This window comes from Euwallacea similis, chromosome 8, assembly GCF_039881205.1.
Source record: "Euwallacea similis isolate ESF13 chromosome 8, ESF131.1, whole genome shotgun sequence".
Taxonomy (NCBI): Eukaryota; Metazoa; Arthropoda; class Insecta; order Coleoptera; family Curculionidae; genus Euwallacea; species Euwallacea similis.
In genome coordinates, this window is record NC_089616.1 from 1,805,450 (window position 1) to 1,824,951 (window position 19,502).

General features: G+C 35.3%; 4 protein-coding genes across 12 annotated transcripts; 2 read left to right on the forward strand and 2 right to left on the reverse strand.

Annotated features, from left to right (window-relative positions):
* The first annotated feature begins 1,605 nt into the window (after positions 1-1,605).
* Positions 1,606-5,237, forward strand: LOC136410564 (protein ABHD18). 4 transcript variants are annotated; one of them, XM_066392757.1, is made up of 9 exons: positions 1,606-1,774; positions 1,836-1,920; positions 1,990-2,169; positions 2,930-3,178; positions 3,420-3,509; positions 4,021-4,159; positions 4,402-4,629; positions 4,689-4,917; positions 4,983-5,237. In XM_066392757.1, exons 1-9 carry the CDS (start codon positions 1,683-1,685, stop codon positions 5,056-5,058), a joined length of 1,368 nt encoding a protein of 455 aa, XP_066248854.1. In that variant the 5' UTR covers positions 1,606-1,682; the 3' UTR covers positions 5,059-5,237. The 4 variants fall into 4 exon arrangements, with proteins under 4 accessions (XP_066248854.1, XP_066248855.1, XP_066248857.1 ...); XM_066392760.1 differs by having other exon boundaries at positions 1,646-1,774; positions 1,822-1,920; positions 1,976-2,169; XM_066392759.1 differs by having other exon boundaries at positions 1,646-1,774; positions 1,822-1,920.
* A 241-nt stretch (positions 5,238-5,478) lies between these two features.
* On the reverse strand, positions 5,479-7,366 carry LOC136410565 (protein adenylyltransferase Fic-like). The gene is made up of 5 exons (XM_066392762.1): positions 6,722-7,366; positions 6,460-6,651; positions 6,162-6,404; positions 5,857-6,104; positions 5,479-5,779 (listed from the first exon to the last, which is right to left on the reverse strand). The coding sequence occupies exons 1-5, from the start codon at positions 7,211-7,213 to the stop codon at positions 5,611-5,613; spliced, it is 1,344 nt and encodes a 447-aa protein (XP_066248859.1). The 5' UTR covers positions 7,214-7,366; the 3' UTR covers positions 5,479-5,610.
* A 454-nt stretch (positions 7,367-7,820) lies between these two features.
* Positions 7,821-11,009, forward strand: Scamp (secretory carrier membrane protein). Its single transcript, XM_066392505.1, has 7 exons — positions 7,821-8,084; positions 8,378-8,476; positions 9,069-9,209; positions 9,323-9,530; positions 9,592-9,838; positions 9,899-10,025; positions 10,261-11,009. The coding sequence occupies exons 1-7, from the start codon at positions 8,028-8,030 to the stop codon at positions 10,435-10,437; spliced, it is 1,056 nt and encodes a 351-aa protein (XP_066248602.1). The 5' UTR covers positions 7,821-8,027; the 3' UTR covers positions 10,438-11,009.
* Positions 11,010-11,419: 410 nt separating this feature from the next.
* Sap47 (Synapse-associated protein 47kD) lies at positions 11,420-18,665 on the reverse strand. Of its 6 annotated transcripts, none has more exons than XM_066392184.1 (9): positions 18,196-18,665; positions 17,259-17,483; positions 16,556-16,644; positions 16,186-16,298; positions 15,878-16,023; positions 15,468-15,599; positions 15,277-15,410; positions 14,438-14,557; positions 11,420-12,662 (listed from the first exon to the last, which is right to left on the reverse strand). In XM_066392184.1, the coding sequence occupies exons 1-9, from the start codon at positions 18,321-18,323 to the stop codon at positions 12,538-12,540; spliced, it is 1,212 nt and encodes a 403-aa protein (XP_066248281.1). In that variant the 5' UTR covers positions 18,324-18,665; the 3' UTR covers positions 11,420-12,537. The 6 variants fall into 6 exon arrangements, with proteins under 6 accessions (XP_066248281.1, XP_066248279.1, XP_066248282.1 ...); XM_066392182.1 differs by having other exon boundaries at positions 17,259-17,486; positions 18,196-18,660; XM_066392185.1 differs by having other exon boundaries at positions 16,556-16,635; positions 17,259-17,486; positions 18,196-18,659.
* Between the last annotated feature and the right edge of the window lie 837 nt (positions 18,666-19,502).

Below are 19,502 nucleotides of genomic sequence, written 5' to 3' on the forward strand. Positions count from 1 at the left end.
GTCGAGGAGACCCTCTGGGAGGTAACAATTATAGGGAAACTTATGAACTGAATCGCCATGTGTGACAGAAAAAATTGGGCGATCCTTTTATTAACGGGAGAAAAGGGAAACGCCAGTCAATCCGGCAGGTAAAACAAATAACCTGTCGGCCAGCGATTGCATTATTTGGCTTTTGCACGATGTACGAGGGTTGATTTCCTAAGGCATTTTTGGCTTTCTACCCGACCATCCAGAGAAGTGAAACGGCCAACTCTTTCCCGCATTTAATCGCTAACAATAATGATGAAATTAGTGGGAGTGCGGCATAAAAATACCTCTCGATTCGTTAATTAAAATACGTAGTATGTACATTCCTTAACTAGTTGCAAAAATAGAATTTTATACGTTCAAGAGCAACGATTTGTCTAGGAAAGGTATCAGGTTTATCGGAAGGGACTTGAAATTTAAACAACATACGGGGTGTCCCAGAAGTAATGGCCCAAATTGGACTGCTAGTAGGTAAAAAAGTGCACAATTTAATTAAACTTACCTGATAAAAAACTTGCACGTTTTCATTCCACAGGGTGTCAATAAATCTCCCAGTTTTTGATTTGCAAAATTGAAACCGCTCATAAGGGGATTTTTGGGAATTTAAAATATTCCTTTCGAGCTAGCCGATAGGTGGCGCCACACACTCCCAATGCAAATTGAAAATTGAAACGAACGTCTTCGTTGCTGATGAGCATTGCCGCCATTCCTAGATAAATCCTTGCAGCTATCCGTGCAAGGTAAGCTTTTGTAGAATGTCCCCGTGCAGTCGATCCGTGTGTGCGGATTGGCCGCATGATGGTCTTTATCAACTGCAAAATCCCCTTTGCGGACAGGTGGCTTCTACTGTTGAGTAGTGAAGTCCCTGGCCTTAGTAGCGGCGGCCATTGTATAAGGGCCTTAGGTCAATCCTTCATCTGGCCCTAAATAAAGGACTGTATCTCGCAGCGGCCCTTCAATGCCATCGACCTCAAGAGGATCTGCGATATTGTGACGTCTCCCTGTCAGCATTACCTGGTACTTTGTCGGATTTACCATAAGTTACCAGCCACTCCTGTAGGTCATCTAATGCTTGCTGCAGATTCCTTTGTTCGACCATTTTTATGTATATTTGGATAAAGTGGCTGTATCGTCCTCGTAGAGTGTAGCATACTTCTTGTTCTGGGAATATCGACCATGTACAGGTGCGGTGAGAACGATGGCTTTGAAGAAGTCAAAAGCTATAACCGAACTATGGAAATCAATAGTATAGATAGTGGCGCCCTCTCGTCACTCTCAGTCCTACTACAGATTGTTCGGAAACTTCGATTTTTACAGAGCTCATTGAACGTAGAACTTTTTTCTTAGAAAGAGTAGCCGCTGTAGCGAATATTTTGATTCGTCGCGAATTTATGCGACTTCCTGCATATATATAACTATTTTTAAAATATGACACCTATCATGCGTTACAGAACTAACTGGGTACATTTAGAGCAAACAAGTTTTTTGAAAGAACCATAAACTGACGTTTGACAATCATTAATGTGATATGATTTTGAGATTGGTGGATAATGTGTGGCGCGTAGAAGGTTAAGGTTATCATTTTTACTGAAAGTCTAAAGTAAATCGATTACAGGTAGTTTAAAACGAAATTCTAGTGTTTTTGTACCATAAGTATGCCCGTAAGCCGGCTAGACGTTATATATAGAAAATTACTGTTAACGAAATTTTTTACGAAAGGTTGGGGTGTCCCTGGACACCTGAAAAGGTGAACTTCTTATCATTTTTAAACGACTATTAAACGTTTATTTATAGGAACGGTATTTTAGGCTGTTTCAGTTTAGAAAAATAATTTCAAACCGGCAAACATGTTGTGATCTTGTGCCAAAGGACTATCCCATACAGATAATCAATGTAAGGTTTTACACTGCCCCTTAAGAACTTTTTGACTAATAACAACTAAAAGAAGTATTTTTGATATAGTCTCAGAAATATGTAGACTGTCACATCATTGAAGGGAAATTTCAAAGCCCCTTTGCCCTGCACCTTGAAGGCCTTGTTCCACCTGAAGTACAGGATGCCTATTTTCAAATGGTATTACCTTTGAGATGGAAAAATGAACATAAGCCAATTTGCATTCATCTGGCTGGAACAGGGGATCATGTGAGTAGCAGTGTCCCTGTTTACTCCAAACTATTTATAGATCTAAAATAAGGTTTTATCATTTGACCAAATAAACATTTAAAACAATCATTATTGTCAACATCAAAATTTTTATGTAAGGTATAATACAGGGTGTCATACTGGGAATTGTATCAATCTATAATGGAAAAATTGTAGGAAGGAAAAATATAAGGATTTCTTCCTATGTAAAATCTGAAGGGACCAATATGATTAAAATATTTTGTAACATCCCTATCTTGAAGCTCATTTAAGAAGATGCAGCGAAGCAACAAGATGTCAAATATTTTGAGAAAAATATGCAATAAGGTGGGTAATTCTTAAAAAGCTGAAATGTAATGATCATAAAAGATTGTCATCTTGAGAATATTTTACTTTAATCTAATCATTACAATTCTTCCTTAATCATCCTGATTCCCAGCCCAGTGTGACACCCTATATAGCAACAAATACTTATGGTCCCAGCAGTAGAAATGTTTCAATGAATGTAAAGTTAAATTAGAGTAAAAATGAAAATAAAATGAAAGAATGTTTATAGAATTATCAGGGATCTGTCAGCCCATGATCCCATCTGAATCTTTTACATTATCATACCTGTCTTCCCAGCAACCTCTTTCTGGATTTGTTGTTCATTAACCAATTTAAGATAAACTCTAATATGTTCATAATTCACCATCAGTTCTTAATAACTATATAACCAAATTTTACTTACCTTAATTGCTTTAATTCCTCATTGTTGCAGTACTTTTGGCGAAGAAGGAATATAATGGCCAAGCCACTTTTGAAAGCTGGCATAGGTGCCATAATCTTAGAAAATCCATTCTACGGATTAAGGAAACCCAAAAAACAAGTTAGATCAAGTGTACACTATGTTTCTGATATTTTTGTTATGGGTGGTTGTTTAATATTAGAGTGCTTAGTTTTACTTCATTGGTGTGAACAACTTGGTTTTGGACCACTTGGTATTACAGGCATATCAATGGGAGGTCATGTAAGTTTTCTATTATTTATCTTTAGAACATTTGGGGGATTTGACCCTAACTGTAGCCTGAAAGAATTAAAAATAACTGCAAGAGATTAGAAGCTAAATACTTTATAAGTTAATGTTATTAAGGCCCAATTTAAAATATTTAATCTTCAACTTATCAAATCAGGGTTGAAGCTTTCATTGGGTCTTGACTTCACACTATATCCTCTCACATCATAGCTTTTTATATTATTATTTTTCGTAGATGGCTTCTCTTGCAGCAACTAATTGGCCAAAACCTTTGGTGCTAGTTCCTTGTTTAAGTTGGTCAACTGCATCATCTGTTTTCACAGAGGTAAATCATTTGCAACGTCCATTTAATCCATTGTGTATCACGTGTTCCAAATTAGTAGGAACTCTCTTGGAACTATAACAAATGTGAAAAGAATGATAAAAAACAATCATAATTGATTCTTTTCCCGTTGGAAATTTCTGATAAAATTCTTCTATATGATCTTGTTCTTTCAGTTATAAATTCTGACAGCTTGAACCATTTTTTTAACGTCCTGCTAAGGTCATTTTCTCACAAATATTTATACATTTTTAACTGTACTTTCCTGCTTCTCAATGCATCCATTATCAACTTTCAACAATCTCCATTGCGAAGATAACTTTCAATAAAAGTCCTACTCATGTTAAACTAATTAAAAAGTAAGGTTTTCTAGTAAGTATACAACATTGGAGTTAGACCAAAACTGTAGATCTCGTAACTAATTTTAAACAGAATTTGGTTTGGTTATTTGATGTAGTTATTCAGTAACTCGTTTTCAATTCAATACTTACAAATATTTTCCCTTTTCATGCAGGGAGTAATGAGTGAATCAATTAACTGGGATATGCTTCAGGAGCAATATTTTAGTGATGCGTTATATTGTGAGGAATTGTCAAAAGCGTGTAAAATAGTGGATGATCCTTTTGCATGCAATTTAAGCAAAGGTTTGACAGGTTGGTACATTTTGGATGCGTAAGAATCATAATGTGTTATTTGATGTAGACAGGCTTCAATTAAGGAATTCCAGGTTTTCACTGGTTAACTCCTCAATGTAATTCTATGATATGTTTTAGCTGAACCTGTAAAAGTCGATGTTATTTTATAGATTTATTTTTCTTATAAAGCGTCTAAATAGTCTTAATTTAACGGATCTTTTTTCTAGCTCAAAAAAAAAAACGAACATTAATATTTGTAGATTATCATGACCAGTATGACATGGATCTAGCTGACGAACTAAAGTCCAGTTACGTGACCCCATACGAATTAGTCAATGTTATCAAAATAAACGGGGGCGAAAACAGTTGCCGAGCAGTATCATACAAGTCTACACCTGCAAAAGATCACCTTTTGTCTAGAATTGAGAGTATTAAAAACGTACCCTCGTTTATCCCTAGTAAAAGCATTATAGAAATGAAGAAAAGAGGTAAATAGAAAAGATATTTTAAATAGATCTGTTAGTGCCATGATACTGGTTGAATTTAGCAAAGGAAGCTCTGTGGTTTATGCGAGGCATGATGGACGAATGTACCCATTTGAAAAACTTCTCTGTGCCAATAGATACATCTCTTGTGATATCAATTACTGCCAAAACTGACGGATATGTTCCTAGAAGGGGTGTGTCGAAACTTGATGAGATATGGCCGGGAGCAACCGTTAAGTATTTGGATTGTGGCCATGTGGGGGCGTATATTTGGTATAGGAACATTTTTAGGTAAATCTAAATGCATTTTTGTACAGGTACTTACTTAAAAACTGTATCCCTTTTTGTTTCATTAGAGATGCAATCATCGAGGCGTTTGAAAAAGCAAAGAAGAAGACGCCACCCTTGTCGCCAAACATTCATCAAATTTAATTCTATTAAATTAATATTAACGTTAAATTGTTCTCATTTTAAAGTGCCTAAAAGTCAACCAATAATAATTTTTCCCTGAAATAACCCTGTGAGAATATGGTTGTGATACATTCATAAAATGTTGTTTGTGGGTTAATATGTATATTTTAAGACTTTAATAAAATAATAGAAAATTTAAAGGGCTTTGGCATTATTTATTTGCTTTACTCATATTTAACAGATATAAATTAATATTTGTTCAATACCAAATACTACGGTCGTTCGTTTAGAATTTTGTTAACGTTTAATTGGTTAACTAACCCCACAAGCGCACACAACTATTCCACTAAGATGAGATAATTATAAATACCCAGTAAGGACTGAAAGATTTTTAGTTCAGTGATTGGGGTTAAAGTTCAAATGCGTATGCTTAATCAACACGAATTATCTCATACCTTAGTGTACTTCCTATATATTTTTTTAATGGTTTAAAAAATTAGCAAAATATGGGAGAAGTGGACTTCTCTGGTGATGCTCTTTGGTCTATAATTTCACTTTAAAAAATCAACAATACTAGGTTTCAGAATATTGTACAACTTGATGGTCTGGCCCATCTAGTGATAAGGCTCTAGTTCCATACAAATACATGTCCAAAATCTGTAAAGTACATTGTGCTACAAAGCGAACAAATGGCTTTACATCCCCCATATTTGCGGTTTTCAGCGTGTCATAATATTTATCCCTGAAAATAGGAATAGAGGCTATTTTCATATAAAAATTATTAAACGGAAGGCATTATAAATAGTGATTTTGGCTCACCTTTGTTCTTTTAAAACCATTACAGGAGGATATCCAGCTTTAAGTAGTATAAGATTCATAACAAGCCTACTTGTGCGTCCATTTCCATCAACAAAAGGGTGTATATCAACTAGTTTATAATGAGCTAGAGCAGCGTATCTCACAGGGTGCATACTATGGGCTTCTTCAGAGTTCAACCAATCTACATAGTTCTGCATGTGGGCAGATATTTCATCATGTGGAGGAGGAACATGGCTACCAACAAATACCTTCAAATGATAATTTATATTTTTTTAATTATTCTACCTAGTTATTGTTATGTTAACCTTTTCATCTCTAAAAACTCCAGACTTGATGGGATCTACATGACCCAAAACTCTCCTATGAATGCCCAAAATTTCTTTAATTCCAATATGTTCAACTGTAGTAAGTAGTTTCACATATTGCATTGCTTTCTCTAGACCTAGAACTTCATTATGCTCTAATAAGCTTTTACCACTGACAACATGCCCTGTCTCTAGTACATATCTTAATTGCTCCACTGTCATGGTGTTCCCTTCAATACCAATCTGGAGAAAGCCTTCCCCATATTACTTGTTTAAAACTATAAAATTGAAGGCTTACAGTATGGTAGATGTGAAGATAGTAAGCTTGCTTTTTTACAGTATTAAAATTGTCTTGTTTCATTCGCTCCTTCAATACATTTTTTAATTTGTCAATTTCTTCAAATAATTTATGATCCAATCTGTCTACTACAGGAGCTGTGCGTTTTCTGTTGGACAAAGCAGCTTCATGGTTTGGAGAGTAAGCCAGGGCCTAAATATAGGAACTTCTTTAGTATGAAAGTTTAAAGTTAGTCTAACAGTCCTATCATCTACTCCCTTACCTTAAAATATAACTCGTCAGCTGTAACAATATCATGATTTTGCTCCAAAAATTCCCCATACCAATTAAGTACATCTGCATTGTCTGGAGCCATGGCATTGGCATGTTCAAACAATTTCATTGCTTTGCTTTTCTTTCCTGCCATTTTAAATGCCAAGCCCGCATGGATTGTATTGTACACTTCAGAATCAGTGCCCATATTCATCTTGTTCCCAATACCATCCCTCATAATTTTAGATTCATCTGACTCAGATCTCAGTGCCGATGTTAGATCATTTAATACTGTATTGTCATGGTGTGATTCTGTGCTCAATGGATAATCGAGTTGGTGTCTTTTGTCGGCATCAGTTGGAATCAGATCCTCAAACGCTGGAGAATACCAAATTGTTGCTTTTTTGTACATGTTAGTTACAAGGTAAAAGTGTTGGAGTAAACCTAACAAGACACATATCACAGACAAGAGAATTGATATTACTATCACAAAGATATTCATTTCGATTTAGTTTTATCATTCAACCTTCAGTTTCTTTCGAACATATTTTAAAATTAACGTTTTCATCTTCGTGTCTGTTTTGTGCCTGCGAAATTTAAAGGAAAAGCAATCGCAAATAGTGACGCAACACGACACGACACAACGATGAACGAAGTATTAATGTTTTGATGATTCAGTGCGTTCGGCCCTTTTCGGAAACGATAACGATCCCTATCAGCTGATTTTTAACCAATCGGACTGCACTCTCATGACAGCTAGCCAATCCAATTCGTCTCAAACCAGCTGGTAGTGATTAAATCCCCCAGATTTGCATATTCGAAAACTTATTTGACTCACATCTGAAAGCGATGGGCAATATGACATTGACCAGTGATGGATATCATATGTGGTGGTGTTTCGGAACCGAATGGTTCCCTGGTTTTTTCCTTTACTACTCCACAAAAATGTTGTTTTGTCGTCAGAGACAAAAAATTCCCTATTATTACACTTCCTCGCAGAAACGAGTAGAGCTGGAACTGATTCCTGACTAATAATTAAAAATGCCACAGTCTAATTAACCCACATGGTGATGTAACTGTCAATGTCGGTCTGACAGGAACCAGCGCCGTCAATTGCCGTTCATGCCATTGCCAAATTGAAAATTTGGGATATTGGATCGTTGTGGCTACGAAACGAAGGCGAATTAAAAAGATAAGTGTGTTGTGTCCTGCCGCCTGCCATTTGTGATTTGTGATAATGAAAATATCCTCAGATAAACCTATTTTCATTGTTGCTTACGTCTAAAAAGAGCTTTCGCTGAGCAAACTGTAACAAAATGTCGGGATTCGACGAAAACCCTTTCGGGGAGCCCACCATAGACAACCCCTTTGCTGTAAGTAACTAAAAAAATCAACACATAAGTTCCACTTATACTACGTCGATCATATGTGTGCGTACATGAAAACATTCTTTGTGTTCTTGCTTACCTCAAATGGGCATATAATTTATAGATCTAGTTCATTTAAAAACTGCTTAAACATTGACAAACTCAGAGCACTTTGTGTGTAGGCATATCAGAGACCTAAAGTGGTGTATTTCCAACAAAATACCTACACTTAAATTTCTAAGGAACCTCCATAATGATTTTACATGGACTGATAAAGGAAACAATTTACTCAATTTCAGGACCCCTCAGTACAACAAGTTGCAAGGACTGCAAATGCCCAGATTCGAGTTGATGATTATAATCCTTTTGACAACCAAGCTGCTGCTGGCTCCAGAACAGTAAGATATCTTAATTTTTACCAGTTATTTTTTCTATAATATAACATTAAAAACACTCTAAATGATCTTATTTGTTATTAATCTATTCTCTTATCTCGATTATATTTATATGACTGATAAGTCTCTGCTTGCTATGTATAAGCTGAAGGATTACTTCATAAATCAAATAATAATGGTTATCATCAACATCAGTTGCAATTAGGTTTATTACTCTTGAACAAAATTGAATAGAAAGAGTTGGTAATTGCCTTTAGTCAAAATTTTTTTTCCGTTAAGACACTATGGAAATTAGTTTCCATTGATTCAGTAATTTAGGCAGTATATAAATATGTTAATATTAAGGCTATTTTCATTGCTACCAACACCTTGACCAATTCATCTCTTATATGTGATAACAGGAGGATGTTTAATAAGTTGCTTTTGAACTTGAGATAGACAAGGAGTGCTCAATCAATCAACTTCTTTTGGGAGTTTCTTTATGGTTTATCAACCTTGTATATTTTGTCAACCTTTATGGTAATAAAATGTTGACAAAATAATTGACAACGCATTCAACGGCGTTTCTATGTCTCACTTCTCTATTTTGCTGCAGTATGCCGGAGTAGTACCTTCCTCAAACAGTGGACCAGCTATCATGCAGCCTACTGAAGAACCTCCAGCTTATACCAAAACTGCGCAGCAAGTAATTCAGCATCAACCAGCAAAGCCTGTTATTAATACTGAAGAACTACAGGTAATATTTTATTTTTTCCTGCGAATCTATAAGATGAATATGTGTGGGCTCCTGGGAGGAACTTATTTATAAGCAAAAACATTAATTATACAACTTGTTTTGAATTTTTATAGAGAAGGCAAGAAGAATTAGAAAGGAAAGAACAAGAATTGGCAAGAAGAGAAGAAGAAATGAGACAGTCTTCATACAACGTGAGACGTAATAATTGGCCTCCGCTTCCTGAACAGTGTTGTTTTCAGCCGTGTTTTTATCAAGACATTCAACTCGATATCCCATTAGAATTTCAGAAAATTGTCAGACATTTATATTACCTCTGGATTTGTAAGTTTTCCCGCTCCCCAGTGGTGTAGTCCCTATTTTTATATCGTTTTATTGTTTTCAGTCCATGGAGTGGTTATGATTAGCAATACAATTGGAGGGATAGTGCTAAAAAACGTAACAATTATTGTTGTAGGTATATTGTACACCCTCCTTCTTACACCATTTTCCTATTTGTGCTGGTTCAGACCAGCCTATAAAGCATTCCGTTCAGATTCATCTTTCAATTTTATGGTGTTCTTCTTTATTTTCTTCTTTCAATTTGTTGTTACCACCATTCATGCCATTGGAATTCCTGGATCGGGAACAATGTAAGTCACAATTTTAACATGAGCATCTGGTACTTCAATGTATTGTTTCTTTTTTTTCAGAGGGGTTTTTACAGTTATTGGGACGTTTGGCAACTCTGCTTGGAGCATTATTTCAGGACTTGTAGCTCTTGCTGTTGCTATTGGGTTCACCCTTGCAGCCGCAGCTGATTTGTTCATGATCAGTAAGGTAGGTTTTGGATATAGAGATATAACTGAATCTCTAATATAGGTTTAACATAGCTGTGTCGGCCAATATACCCGTATGAGAAAAAGTATTGTATCAATCGATCAACCTTCAAATTTCTTGACAAAGTGGCGGAAGGAATTTTTTTTGTTAGATCCGTCCCTTCCTGATGTAACTGCGACAAAAACAATTACCTTTTCTCGCCTTTTTTCTAATCATCGGTTTTCTGAATTTCTAGATCCACCGAATGTATCGAAGTACCGGAGCCAGTATGGATAAAGCCAAAAAGGAATTCACAGATGTGGTCCTAGGCAACCAGCACGTCCGAAGTGCTGCAAGTAACGTGGCCGCAGCAGCGGTTCAGTCGCAATTTTCCCAAAATAGTAACACTAACTCTACTAATAACAGATATTAATTACGTAATATTATGTTTAAGTTGTTCAGTATTTTATTAAATTTCCCTATTTAATCATGAAACGTTTTTATTGTTATAATTGATGCATTTTTATAAAATAAATTACGATATTTAGAAATCAAATTAATGACGATTCGGCGCTTCAGTTTTTTGTTAGGGTTCTATTATACTGCTTATTGTGATCAGTTATTAGTATGTGTTATAGATATATTATGTACTTGAACGTACATCCCACATCGATTTTTAGGTTGTATATATCTTACGTTAATCTTGGATTAATTAGCTCTTAACCAATTAACCAACTACTTTTCATATTGTTAAATATTAATTTATCTTATTAATGTATGCCGCAATATTCTTTCAGTTGGTTTAAGAAATATAAACACATTTAACTATTTTCCAGTAGGTACTTAATGCTCTGGGGTTTTCGGTTCACTCCGTGACTGACTACTTTAAGGCGAGTATATTTAAATCAAAATTGAAATTATTGCTATATGAATTACGGAACACTCATGTTTTATTTATATTTTTTACTCTTAAGTAAAATTACAATACACCGTTGATGCCTGTTATATTTTGTCTTCCTTATGTACCTGTAATTAAAAATTCTTGACTGATACATTTGATATGGAAACGAGGAAGATTAGCTCGTGTGTCCCTATTTGTTTCAGATGAGATTGGTCTAATTTGGTTTTACTATAAGCGCAGATAATCTGGTGTCACTTTAAATTGGTGAGATACTCTTCGTCTCGGCTAACAGACCACGAAAGAAATTACCAAATAAGTAAACATTTCCTTAGCCAAATAATGCAGCAGTTTGCTTTTAGAATAGAAAGTGAAGTTTCCCTGATATTCTTTGAACATGCATTGAAGCAATGTCCCGTCTCGCTAAGCGACAGACATGGTAAAATCATAGCTTAGTGTGGCAAACAGAACGTTACTAAAATAGTTGTTTTATTCAAAACAATAAACACCACCTCGATGAGCACAACTACATTTATTTAACAATAAGATATTTGTATTTTAACAGTAATAAGTATTACGAAGAGAAGAAAACATGTTTCAACACTCAAAAGCTAGGTGTCTAGGCTCTAGATCATATGTCAATGCAGACGCCATAATGATCATAAAACGTAACTTAAAACAGCTGTAGCATCCAACAGCTTTAAACCCAAATACAGGTACCTAAATACTATCTGGTATTTAATATATACTATCTTACACATATTATATTTTGAATAAACCTTAACTATAAAAAACAAAAAATCACAAATACGTCACGTTTAGAATCTCAAATGCCTTTAAGGAATACTGTTAAATACACAATATATAGAGAAGTTCCGATAATTTTGGTATTCGTTTTGGCAGCAGCTTGCTTAGAGATGGATGTTAGTACACACTTCGACTTATGTTGACGGTACATGTTGTAACTTAATTATAATTAAGACGATAGACAACCGCGCGTTATTGACGAGTCCCCACATTAATCATCTGCTTACACATATGCATATACGACTAAAATTATGTATTAACATTAAAAGCGCGTAATAAACGCCTTTATATATTTTTGTATTGTTCACAACACACAGTACGTTTTCTTATTCCTCTTCCTTCTAGCCTAACGCTTCTCGAATCTTTATAGGTATATGAAGTAATTGCTTCAATTACCACCTAAGCCTAGCGCGGACCTTTTAATTGCAATATCGATTATCACATTTTCAAAGTACAACATTTAAAATTTTACACATAAATAAAATAGAATCTTTTCCGAGATATTCTAAGTGGAATGAGTGAGTACGGAATGTTAGTCCAATTTTTCTGGACGTGCCCCGCTCCTCGCCTTCTTACACATTATTGTCTTCGAAAAATCCTCTTCCAATCAACAAAATTCGTAAACTACTAAGAGCTAACAATGCGTAATTTAAGAAAATTAACTAAAGAAATGACATACATATAAAGGAACATCGTATGGAAATGAAAGTCAGCGTTCGCATCTGAGCGACGTTGAAGTCCCATATAAAATTAAGCCGTAACTGCGTAACTTATCATACAATTACTGACTAGAATGGTTGAACAGTCGACACGTCAAATCATAAAGCTCTACTTTAAATCCGTCTCCTCGTTAAGCATATCTTCGATTTCTTTATCGATGTTGTTATCTTTGGTGTCGCTAACCATTTCATAATCCTGCAATTCCGCTTCCAGTTCTTTCTCCCAGTCTTCTTCTAAGTGAGAGAAAAGGGTAAAGGATAAAAACAAAACAAAAGAAACAAAAACAATAAAAAGCGAAATTAAAACAGAAATAACGTCACACGAATGTTGTATATTTTACTGAAACTTTAATTGTCTTGCAAACAGCAGTGACCACTAGACGTTCAGAGTGAAAGTTTCCTGCCTTTAATATTCTGACGATGCTGCTTAAGTCCATACTACATTGAAGATTTTTGTTATTGTAATATTAAAGCCCATTTTCACCTCTGAAAACAATGAATATACCTAAAAAAGCATTTGAAAGGTCCACACCAAATAGATGACGAAATTAGGTAAAACATGCATAATTGCTGGTTTAAACGTTTGACGTACCATCGAGCAGTGAAAATGGCCGATCTAAAAAGTCCCTTGTTACAACCACCAGTTTAAACCTTTCATTAGGGCGTTCCCATCCCTGCTTTAATAGTGAGGGAATGCGAATTAAATAAAAACGATATTAACTACTTGCGAGAGAGTCAATTGATCTTTACAGCAATTATTTAAACTAATCGTTATTGAATATATGCAGAGCCAATGAAGGAAAACTATCTAACATATCTCTTAAGCACATATTTATTTGATAAATAGAGATATATCCATATCATCCCTTTAATAAACTTTCTAAACTCTTATACCACGTAACTCGATACGCTTAAATGCCTTTGAAGCATGTTGTTACTTCAACGGTTTGCTAACTAGTTTAATAATAATTATTCTTAATGTACAGGGTGTTCCACATCGATGGTACTTTAGACGTTTACAGAAAACTGGGCATGGACTCGTTCTGGAAATTCGTCCAATTATGTAAAAGTCCCTGACTTATCGATTTAAAATATTTCCAATATTGCGACGTTGCGGCTTACACCAAAAAGGAGCAGCAACTTTACTATTTCAAGCAGCACCCTGTATTTCGGAAACGGGGCTTCTATGAAAAATTTCACTAGCCCGAGTCATTTGCTTAATTGATCAAATTTTCTGAACGATGCGACGGCCAGTTCTCCATAAACACGTGATGCAACACCGTGTTTGTGTCTGCACTGTGTCCGACACCCCGCATTTATTTCTAATATTCAGCTGTCCTATTGCAACACATAAAAGAGATACATATCTCAGATAACAGTTATCATCAGGTTAGGAAAACGCAAAACAATAAAATAAATAACTGGAGGATAAAATGAAGTTGGAAAACGAGCAAAACAAAGAAAGTAAATAAAATCGCCGTGGAAGTGATTAAAAATAAAAGGTTTTATTGAGAGGACTAGTGGGGGAAGCAAATGTAACGTTGATCTTCTTTTAGGCTAGGGAAAAGTAGAAACAGGAAACTAACACATTGATAGATATCTTCAAATCGGTCATAACTACCTAATTTTAGATCATTTTAGAACTCATAAAACAAAGCATGAGGTGGGGCGGTATTTACATATGCCATGGTGTTTTTTCTGTTAGGTCTCATGAAAACAAGCATCTATTTGTTATATTTAATAGCTATTCACTCTCACTTATACTGGACGAGCGGCGGAGACAGCCAGACGGCTTTAAAAAAACTTAGAATTTTTAAATTTTATGGGCGGAAAGCCTTTTTTCTCATTTTCGGTTTCACCGAAGGTGAGACCGGACTTGATTGGTTGATTGAAGAACATCCAAAGCTGTTTAATACAATTACGACTATGATTATTATTACAAATAAGTGCTTGTTTCTGTGGCCGATAGTTACCACTCAAGCACTTACACTGAGAGCATACCAACTTACCATTTATGCGCTTCGATCCTAAAGCTAGTTTTTTCATTCCCTCGTTAACTTCATCTAAGTCTTCTTTATTCGCAATTAGGGTATCAGACACAAACTCATGCTCTTTTTCTTTTTTATCTACTTAATGGAAAAAATATAACCATTCAAAACAATGTAACGTTCGACTATCTACTATGGTAAATGGAAGGCAACAGAAAATAAATAGATTTTTAACGTAAAACTGTTGGCGCATCTGTAGTGCAAAACCTGAGTAACCCGTAGAACTTTTTATTATCATTTATCGTTTTTGTATGTACAAAAATGTAGATTTGTGCGTGAATGTGGGCGGAAGTAAACAGCCATGAGAAAAAAGCATTTGGCCTGGTTTGATTAACTTTAACACGACAGAGGCGCATAATTGAATTACACTCTTTTTATCAAATTTTTAGACAATTTTAGACTATACGAGCTCCTTGCAATTTTGTTGGACATTTTCGTCATTTTTTTGAAGTTTATCTTGTCCAGCCAGGCTGAGAAGGGTTCATATGTCTATCTACATATACATATGTATTGAAATAGTGGCTGAACACGATGCAATGCTTGAATTTAACACACAAAAAATTTCCACTGTTCATGGCTGCTTGTGACCCATCAGACTAAAATTAATTTAAAATATTAATACTTTTGCGTTTGCTGAAGACACATAAACATATAATATACTGGGTGTCTTCGATCACCCAACAAAACAGAAGAGAGTAACTAAAAGCGGAGGTTATCCTGATCATTGCACTATAAATCACACCAATATTTAAAGAGATTGAAAAATTTGTTCGGCTACCGACGAAGACATTATTACTTACCTATAGGCTGCGCAGAAGATGTGACACTACCGGTCTGATTATCACCCTCTCTTGACATAAATGACAATTCATTGGCTTGACAGATTAGGCTTACGCGATAGAAATAGTTTTTCCAAAACTCTTCCTCGGATATTCTGGAATGACAATCACACATTGAATTAAAAGCAAAGGAAAGCCTAGGCGTTACATACATTTTAGGCACGAGCTCGTAGCGCATCTTCTCCAAATTCGGATCTTGTTCCATTATGGCCATGGCGATGGGGAACGAAACTTCGTAATCGAATTGAAAGTCAACGCCGGCGGGCGGTGCCCGAACAAAATTTCTATTGAAAATAGAATTTGAATATTTAGATCCGAATAATTGAATGGCAAAGTTGCTGACATATCGGGAACGCAACTTCGGTCGAAAATCTGATGAAAACAAACAGTGTGGATTTTAATTTTAATTTTTAATTCGTAAATGTCGACGACATGGAAATTTTGATGGGGTGAAATGATCAGGGATTAGGACTTTTGTGGGTCAAATATCGGAATATTCAAGCTCAATGACGAGCATTTTTAAACCAATATTCGACCCCTATAATCAAATCTGCTGTTTTACCTTCTATCATTTGATAAGCTGAGACATTCTTCCTTCAGGCTCTCTTCGTTTGCACACCCTGCCCATGGTGGAAGAGCGGTTGAACTGGAGTTAGCTTTACCTTTCACAAAAGCCTCTTGCTCCTTGTTAAATTCACCTAGGATATTCTGACAAAGAATCGACGTTACTACAGTAAATTTAACATTTCAGACGAATACCAACACAAGGAATCATTTGCTTGTTATTCACATTAGCCTCAGGTAGATTTTAAGTAAACATTAAAGGGCTGACACACATGAATTTTACAATACCAACATCGGGCCACTTACATTAATCACATGTATTTTTGATCCGGCTTCAGTAACAGTTTTCCCAGCTTTGTTGACTGCAGAATACAAGAAACTTCCGAAAGATTTAGCTCCAGCTAAGGCCTTACTTTGTACTGAAATAAAGGCAGTTTTGATAGTACGTTTTAGCAACATCATCATACACATAGTCAAACATCTAGAACAGGTATTTGAGGATCGTTCCTCCTAAATCAAAAAAAGGTTTTACTCTGGAAAAAATAATAAATCGCGAAAAGTTAATTAAAAACACCTTTAGAATAGAAGGAGGAAACATATATGTCAAGGTACGATTAAGTATAAGAGAAGAAAATGCCACATACATCAAGAACCTAGAACAAAAACCTTCACGTACCATTTCCGAATTGACCTCCGTTTTCTTCGGTTGGTGACTCAGCAAGGGACTGCGGTCCTGAGTCTGCTCCTCCAGTAGCACTAAAATTCCTACATTAGGTTTTTTTATATACCATTTTTTAATTGAACACCTAAACGCAATTTATCATGCCTGAAAAATTAAAGGAGATACCTTTAAACTTCCAAAATTAGTGTCTTTAAGGGATGTCGTGTCTAGGAAAATGGATTCGCAGAATGTAAGATTGAATCCTGAAGGCAAAATCCCCCGATTTGATATAGAGTTTTTTGCTTAGGACCATGTCAGGACGGTATTTTTGGTTTCAACACAGAATTCAATATGCCTTCATTGCCGTAAACTGACTTAGCATAAAATTACTTTTCTAGCAGGAAAGAGTGAATAATTACAATCACTTTCCTTCTAGGGATCATCAACAGAAACCAGTAAACCACTTATAAATAAATAACTCACAAACTCAAAAAATTCTCATGGAAGAAAAGCGATTTAAACTATTGGTGGTCAGCACTCTTTGACAATCAAATACCAGTAGCCATATGGAGAATCTATGCAGAAAATATTTACTATGAAATTTTAGGGATGTAGATGAAAGTGTTGCTTGCCCTTCCAAAATTAAGAAACAACGCACTTTTCACACATAATACAATTGCGTAAAGGTGACAGGAGACAGCTTAAATTTAATATTTACCTTGAATTATCGTCGTCATCTTTGGGCTCTCTCACTGGATCTGCAGCGACAGGAGATCCAGTGTCGGCTGCCGGATTCTCATGACCAACAATTTCTGAGCCGCCATCATGATCTCCTTTTCGTAACTTTGGTATGCTTGAACCCAACCAACCTCCAATGCCCTCAATTTGATTCTTAACATTGGAAAACATTTCTAGTCGGCTGCCTCCAGGGTTTTTGGTGGGGCTACTGAGGAGGAAGAATGATTTACCAAATTATGGAATCAGGAAAGATTATGAGGTGACTGCTTGGGAAAGTATATTTTATAGTAGGCGGTTAAAACATATGTTGATGTATGGTATTTTTCACTTTCGTGTATTCTGACAAAGAAGAATATGGCAGATGAGATTTGCTGATCCCAACAACTCCAGTATCCTCTGGACAGTGCCCTTCTCCTTTCAAAAATCAGAGCTGTCCTCAGGAAGATGGGACAAAAGACAGAAAAGTACTATATTGAATAATGTTGTGTAGAAAACCATGCTCAAGAGACATTTTCTTATACTTAAGACAAAGAAATATGGGAAATAGATCTCCCATTGACTGATTTAAAAAATGATCATTCATTCGCATTGACAAAACAGTGACAAAGGAAACAGCAAAAATACTGAACAAAGGAATAACTCGAGCTCATCCTATGGAACATCAATAGGAAAAGGTATTTACAAAAAACTGTCAGACAATGTAAAAATTACTGATAGTGGCATTTCCTGGTAAGGTAGTTTAAGGATCTATGTTAGGGGAAGGTTGTCAGAAATGAACTGAGAGAAGTGCAAGGAAAATCGCAGGGAACTTTGAAGAGCTTTTGACAACAGTAAAACAATTAATAAAGAAGAATGTCTTCTAGAAAAACTTAAGGGCATATTGAGGCTCTTATGAAAAAATAGGTCAAAATCCTTACATGCCCTCCTTGGCTTCTGGAGTAAGTAGGGTATTGTTCTCTTCAGTAGGAGTAGGCACCTTTTCTTCCGTTTCTCCCTTCACACTCCCCATCCAGGAGCTCACTTGGTTGCTTAACCCAGAAAACATGATTTACTAGAATTTGATAATTTATCTTATAAAAACTCAGATCTCAGTCAAAAAGTTCTGTATTTGGAAAAGGGTCCCGAAAGATTTAGAGTCTTACGACGAAGGAATGTCTATGCATACCATAACAATTCGGATTTATGTTTATGGCAAAACAACTTAATGGTAAAATTGCTGAATTCGCGTATTGGGATATCGTGAATTTGGACAAGCGATTATCAATTGTCATAGAATTACGCCTGCGCATTCATATCACTCATTTGTGACCAATCAAAGAATTTCATTGACCGATAAAGGGTATGATGGAACCGCGGAAAGTGCAACGTTGCCAGTTTTATTTCATGATTTGCTCTGGGGAAAATCGGGGTTTTAAACCAGGATCGAACTCTCCTTTTACACATTGGTAAATTACTGTATAAAATACACGGTGTTTCAGAAATGCATGGCACTATTTGAGGTGTGTATTCTCTAATAGAACATAAAGAAAAAAGTTCATATAAGCATGTGTTCGATCTCGATGGGTAGCAGAGTTATAAGGTGTTAAAAGTTAAGAAAAAATGAGGTTTTTATTTTATTGTACTTGATTTATGCAAGATGGAGCTTAGAAATTTTATATACGTATTAGGTAATAGGCGCTGGGTAATACGAGAATAGGTATCCTTCAACTAGAATATTATACAGGGCAGTGTAATTACTAAGACCTTGGTCCATAATATCCTTTAGAAAAATTTAGTCATACAGCACTGGTCAACTTTAATATTTTTCTTAAATTCTTTAATATATTACCTAAATTTTATTTTTATTGATTTTTGGGCAAAAAGAATTAAAGATTTATGAAATTCCGAAAAAATCAGAAATTCCTGAGGTACGTAGATTTAATTTAATTTATAAATTAATAAATTTATGAGGACATCGAAGAGAGTTCAACCAAAAATAAAAAGAGATAAAATTTAGATAATAGATTAAAGAACAAAAAAAAGTATTATAGTTCACCAGTGGCGTAGGAGCAAATTTTTCTAAGGGATTTTATGGACCAAGACCTCAAAAAATACATTACCTTGTTTAGTATTTGGAAGCCATCCGCTCTCATATTAAGCAATAATTATTACCTAATACGCATATGAAATTTGAAAGCTTTGTCTGCAGTGGTTGACCTATTAAATTTGGTTTTTATTTTATTGA